This window comes from Octopus bimaculoides, chromosome 19, assembly GCF_046866305.1.
Source record: "Octopus bimaculoides isolate indiv1 chromosome 19, ASM4686630v1, whole genome shotgun sequence".
In the NCBI taxonomy this organism is placed as follows: Eukaryota; Metazoa; Mollusca; class Cephalopoda; order Octopoda; family Octopodidae; genus Octopus; species Octopus bimaculoides.
This window is the reverse complement of record NC_142946.1, coordinates 33530439-33537410: the sequence shown is the minus strand read 5'-3', so window position 1 is coordinate 33537410 and position 6972 is coordinate 33530439. Positions and strand designations below refer to the sequence as shown.

The window sequence follows — 6972 nt, the reverse complement described above, 5'->3', positions numbered from 1 at the left end:
CAGCCATACTTGTTAACACCATTGGTTACTGTCTGTATACAGGCCTCATGGGTGCCAATAAGAAAGATGGTCTGAGGTCCTTCCTTGCTGAAGCCACTCTGAAATTTAGATAAAATAGAACAATTAATTAAAGCACCATTACTGTTGTCATCACCACCGTCAAACTTATCCACATCATCATTATCATCGTCATCATCATCATCACTATAATCACTACAACCGTCACCAACATTATCACAGTCATATTTATCACTAACACCACCACCAGAAACATCATTATCACCACCACCACCACTACCACCACCATCACTACCAACAATATTGTCATAACCTTCCCCATCATGTAGCGCAGGATTAAAAAATCATAATAATAATGGTTTCTTACAATGTTGTCTTTGTGTGGACAATTTCATCTTTTGGCATGCTGCTTTCTGAACCTTACCATCAGTATAAATTAGGCACACCTTGACTACTTGATAGAGAGCTTTGAGAGAGCATTGAGAGCTGATAGAGATGAGATGGCAGACAGATGGCAAACAAATGTGGATAGTTGTTGACCCAAGTTGACAACAACCAGAATGCATGTTCAACAACAGCAACACAATGACCAGCAGCTAACTTTTTAATTACTACTACAATTACACCAAGAACAAGAACATTCAAACTCTCTCGACATTTTGTCATTCTTAGTCACAACAATATTTGTTGATTTTGTGTACAAAAAGAATAAAATTTTGTTTATAAAAAATCACAACAGACTTCTTTATTCGTTTTCATACAAATGTAACAGGATACGACAAGGTATTTTTCTGAAGGTTAATCATCTTGTTAATGATCACCCTTAGCACTACAACCATTTTCATTGCTATCATCATCACTATCATCACAATTATCACTATCATCATCATCATTACACCACTATCATCACTACAACCATCACAAACATTATCACTATCATATTCATCACCACCACCACCACCACCACCACCACCACCAGAATCATCATCACCTAGTAATGTAAGCATGTAATGATTTGTATGTTTATTTTAACCTCTAAAACGTTAACACTTTTATCTTTTACTTATTTTAGTCATTGGACTAAGCCCTGCAGGGTTTAGTCAAACAAATTGACCCCAGTATTATTTTTTGAGACCTAGTACTTATTCTATCAGTCCTTTTTGTCAAAGCGCTAAGTTATGAACATTGACGAACCAACACTGTTTGTCAAGCAGTGGTGGGGGACAGACTCAAACCCAAATGCATACATATATACATGCATATATATATATATATATATATATATTCGTTTACATGGTTTAGTCATTTCACTGCAGTCATACTAGAGCACCACCTTAAAGGGTTTTAGTAGAAGAAATCGATCCAAGGATTTATTCTTTGTAAGCCTAGTACTTATTCTATCAGTCTCTTTTGCCAAACTGCTAAGTTATGGGGACAAAAACATACCACACATTGGTTGTCAAGTGATGGTGGGGAGAGACAAATACAAACACAAAGATACACACACACATAAATATATATACATACATACATATATATATATATATATTTGACGGGCTTCTTTCAGTTTCCATCGACCAAATCCACTCACAAGGCTTTGCTCAGCTCGAGATTATAGTGCCATACAATGGCACTGAATCTGGAACCATGTGGTTGGGAAATAAGCTTCTTAGCGCACAGCCACACCTGCGCCTATATATATATATATATATATATATATATATACAACAAGCTTCTTCCAGTTTCCATCTACCAAATACACTCACAAGGCTTTGGTTAGCTCAGGGCTATAGTGGAAGACACTTACTCAAGCTGCCATGCAATGGAACTGAACCTAAGACCACAGATTGGGAAACAACCTTCTCAATTACACAACTATGGCTTCCTTTGTAATAATCAACATTTTTCAAATATCTAATGTGTTACGCAATATAATATTTTAACATTTAATGATTGTGAAACTTCAGTTTTAAAGGTCAACAAGTTACGATGGTATTAATAAAAGAATTTTCAAACACTTACAATTGTTTTAAGGAAATCTCCATTACAATTTACTGAGCCAGTGCCATAATCTGAAATGGAAATTACTGGAATTATAAATCAGTTCTCTTTAACCATTTTATATATATTTGTGCAAGCTAAGATAACTAAGACTAGAATGTACGTATTTGGATATTTGTAAATATATACAATTTAGATGAGATGCAGTTTGGGTTCGTGCCAGGTAAAAGCACTACTGATGCCTTATTTCTAGTAAGACAGCTGCAGGAGAAATACCTAGCCAAGGATAAACCTCTGTACCTGGCTTTCGTTGACATGGAGAAAGCCTTTGACAGGGTCCCCCGATCCCTTATCTGGTGGTCAATGAGGAAACTTGGGATAGAAGAATGGTTAGTGAGAGCTGTGCGAGCCATGTACAGAGATGCTGCCAGTAAGGTGAGGGTTGGAAATGAGTACAGCAATGAATTCCGGGTAGAGGTAGGGGGTCCACCAAGGTTCCGTCCTCAGCCCCCTCTTATTTATCATAGTCCTCCAGGCAATCACAGAGGAGTTCAAGACAGGTTGCCCCTGGGAGCTCTTCTATGCTGATGACCTTGCCCTAATTGCGGAGTCACTATCAGAACTAGAGGAGAAGTTTCAGGTGTGGAAGCAAGGTCTAGAATTGAAGGGCCTTAGAGTCAACCTAGCTAAAACCAAAATCCTAATAAGTAGGAAGGTAGATAAAACACAAACCCCTTCAGGTAGATGGCCCTGCTCAGTATGTAGAAAAGGAGTATGTAGTAACTCTATAAGATGTACCCGGTGCAAGCTATGGACACATAAGAGGTGCAGCAACATCAAATGCAAGTTAACTAGGAAGTTAGTCTTTGTTTGTGGCAGATGTTCAGGTGCAACAAAGACTGTAAACAAACAGGAAACAACTTCTATCTCATTCCAGGGTGAAAAACTAGAGGTAGTCGATAGCTTCCGCTATCTGGGCGACCAAGTTAGTAGTGGGGGTGGGTGCACTGAAAGTGTAGCTGCTAGAATAAGAATAGCCTGGGCAAAGTTTAGAGAGCTCTTACTCCTGCTGGCGACAAAGGGACTCTCACTCAGAGTAAAAGGCAGACTGTATGACACATGTGTACGAACAGCCATGCTACATGGCAGTGAAACATGGGCTGTAACTGCTGAGGACATACGTAAGCTCGCAAGGAATGAAGCCAGTATGCTCCGTTGGATGTGTAATGTCAATGTGAATACCCGTCAGAGTGTAAGTATCTTGAGAGAAAAGCTGAACATAAGAAGCGTCAGTAGTGGTGTGCAAGAGAGACGATTGCGCTGGTTTGGACATGTGGTGAGAATGAATGAGGATAGCTGCGTGAAAAAGTGCCACTCCCTAACAGTTGAGGGAACCCGTGGAAGAGGTAGGCCCAGGAAGACCTGGGCTGAGGTGGTGAGGCAAGACCTTCGAACATTGGGCCTCACCGAGGCGATGACTACTGACCGAGACCTTTGGAAATGTGCTGTGCGTGAGAAGACCCGGCAAGCCAAGTAAGATCGTTGCCAGTGCCCCTGGACTGGCTCTTGTGCGGGTGGCACATAAGATGCACCATTTTGAGCGTGGCCGTTGCCAGTACCGCCTGACTGGCCTCCGTAGGATTTTCGAGCGAGATCATTGCCAGTGCCCCTGGACTGGCTTGTGCGGGTGGCACATAAAAGACACCATTTCGAGCGTGGCCGTTGCCAGTATCGCCTGACTGGCCTTCGTGCAGGTGACACGTAAAAGCACCTACTACACTCTCTGAGTGGTTGGCGTTAGGAAGGGCATCCAGCTGTAGAAACTCTGCCAAATTTAGATTGGAGCCTGGTGTTGCCATCCGGTTTCACCAGTCCTCAGTCAAGTCGTCCAACCCATGCTAGCATGGAAAGCGGACGTTAAACGATGATGATGATGATACAGTAGTAAGATTCTGTAAGAAGAGACAACACAAAACTCAGAGTGACACTGTGGAGGGAAGCTGCACCATCAAACAAATGAGCAAACTTTTCTATTTAGATTAAGTATTCTTTTCTCTTATTTGTAAATCCAAATATATACCCATTTTTAGCACTAAATTCAGGAAATTGGCCATCCACCTTATTGCCTACCACTCAGACAAACATATAAGCCAGATAGACTTCACACTCAACAGATAACACTCTGTTCCTACAGAAGTGTCGCTCTGTCTCTATAGAACTGTATCCTAATTTCCTATACACCCATTCACTAAACCCCGAAAGAGATGTCCAATAAATCTATATGCATCATTCAAGTAAATCCTTATAGACATGTCTGCTAAGTTTCTATGCAACAATACTTCTGTGAAACAACATTGTTTATTAAGGAATGAAATATTCACAATGTATATTAATGTAGATTTGATAAAGAACTTAGCACTGTACTAGTTGTTTTTGAAAGCCACTTTGGCAGTGCTTATTAATGTGGAATTTGGTACAAAACAGAATATTGTACTGGGTATTATTAACATCAGAGCAATTCACTGGAATTATACCACTTTTCTGTTTCCTTCATTGATCTACAGTAAATCAAATAACAACCTTTACAGTAACAATAGTTCTGATAGTCTGTGAGACACAACAGACAAGTGGTAGAGCTGGGTGAGAAGGTGAAAGTGAATAACTCTATTTTGGTTTTATACAAAGCACGGATATGCTTATTCATCTATTCCATTATTCGTTCATTTTTCCATCCATTCATTCATTCCTCTATTTGTTCATTTCTTCATTCAGCCATTCCTCTTTCTATTCATTCATTTATTAATTCATTCTTCCATTCCATCAATCATTCCTCTTTTCTTCATTCAATCTTTCAAACAAGAACTTAGCAACAGACTGAGTCCATGATGTAGGTTTGGTTACCATCTAAGTAACTGAATCTTCAAAAAATGGCAACCAAATCTCCCTCAAATCACATTCTACCTTGTTAATGAAGAGAAAGATACATTTAACTTTTAGTCCTAGATACACTAACACCTGAAAATAAGGTGAGATGGTCACATCTAGAGTGTCTTTGATCATAGATCTATTCAATCTGCAGTTAATCAATAACAACTAAGTTTATTTCAGTTCATTTTTCATAAGATTAAAGAACTTGCATTTTGAATAGGATATAAAGTTTTCCTTATGAACTTTGAATGTTATGTAGGTTTTTGCCAGAGTGGAGCATTCTACACAACCTTCAATATTTGTGTTGTGAAAATCTTTGCTTCATTGTTCATTATGTTGTTTGCATTGGGACATTTTTTATATGTGCTTTGTCATAATGCTTGATGATAATCTGTTGTGTATATTTCAGTCAGATTCATTTACAATTCCATTTAATTTACATTAGTCAGCTTCAGTCAGGTGATAAAATGTACAACAATGTTAGGCTGACAATCAACTGAGAGTGAGGTAGTCTGGCCTGCTTGTCACAAACACATAACAGCAGAGATACTACAATAGGATAACTAATGATGGTCAATTATTTAGTGTCATGCTCTACCCAGTTTTTAATAGGATCTAATGGATAGTTATGATATATTAAATATTAAACAGAACAAAACATAGTGGACATGTAACAGAGAAGAAATAGAACTTTTAGAACTGGCACTTCATCAGTTATGATAATGAGTGTTCTAGTTGATCCAATCAACCGAACAACCTGCTGATGAAATTAATGTGCAAGTGGCTGAGCATTCCACAAACACGTCTACCATTAATGTAGTTCTCAGAGAGATTCAGCATGACACAGAATGTGACAAGGCTGGGCTTTTGAACTACAAGTACAACTCATTTTTGCCAGCTGGGTAGACAGAAGCAATGAGAAATACAGTGTCTTGCTCAAAGATACAATGTGCCATTGGGAATTAAAATTATGACCTTACGATTGTGAGCCAAATGCTCTAAATGCTTAACCACATGCCTTCATGGAGAAGAAATATATACATGATAATGAAAACAACTTAACAGAGGTAGTTAAAGGATCATACTCACGGTATTTAATATAATAAAAAATATTATCTAAATTAACAGTCCATAACCTGACCCAGGATCGCTGTTCAGGGATATACTGATCCCCTTCGATGAGCAAGGAAGAAGATTTTTTGCTGGAAAAAGAAACAAATAAGTTTAAATTATATGTATATATATAAGCAGTAGTATCAGCAGTAAGCAGCGATGAGGAATAAAGAAACTTTAGTCAAAATATGCTTATGACATATTTGAACTTTTAAAGGCAAACTCACAGCAGTTACCAAAAAATTCTTGCTTACGGCGAAAGGTGTAAAACACCTTATCTGCTCAGTGTCTTCCACTAATGGACTCACCGAAGGTTGTCTCTCTTCAGTATCTCCTACTGAGGAAGGCTAAAGAACTTGAAACGCATCTAGGAGTCAACAAGTGAGAGACACTGAACAGTTTTTACACCTTTTACCATGAATGAGAACTTTTTTCCATGGTAACTGCAGTGAATTTGCCTTTTGAAGTTAAAATATGTTACAAACATATTTTAATTAACCTAAAGTGCATGTGTGTCTGTGTGCGTGTGCATGTGCGTCTTAGCCATCATCACCAAAACACACATAAGTATGTATGTAATATCATCAACAACAACTGTTCTAATAATTTCTTAAAGAAAGATCAAGAATCCAATAAGAATAACAGTTGTTTGTGGCATCAAAACTCTGCTTCTGAGCAATCTAAGCATTCACCTCAAAATTCATGATTTTATCTGAAAACACAATCATCCAAACTATTGGGTTGCTCTTGCATTACAACAAATTAACTTTAATTATTTTTGTTAATGAATTTTTAATAATTTATTACTCAGACACAAAGCTTGCTTTTGTAGCAGAGTAATATAGTTCGTTATATCAATTATTGCCCTGAAAACAATTGGTTTTGTATTCTACAGCAATAGTCAATTCACAG

General features: G+C 38.0%; 1 protein-coding gene across 50 annotated transcripts in view; it reads right to left on the bottom strand.

Moving 5' to 3' along the window:
* Window positions 1-6972, bottom strand: part of LOC106870491 (fas apoptotic inhibitory molecule 1-like) — a 172289-nt gene that overhangs the window by 339 nt on the left and 164978 nt on the right. For all 50 annotated transcript variants that reach the window (XM_089366713.1, XM_089366714.1, XM_089366715.1 and 47 more), the window contains 3 exons: window positions 6037-6149; window positions 2041-2090; window positions 1-98 (listed from right to left, as the gene is read on the bottom strand). The exon at window positions 1-98 is cut by the window's left edge and continues 339 nt beyond it. In XM_089366713.1, coding sequence (XP_089222839.1) covers window positions 1-98; window positions 2041-2090; window positions 6037-6149 — 261 coding nt within the window. The remainder of the gene's footprint in view (window positions 99-2040; window positions 2091-6036; window positions 6150-6972) is intronic.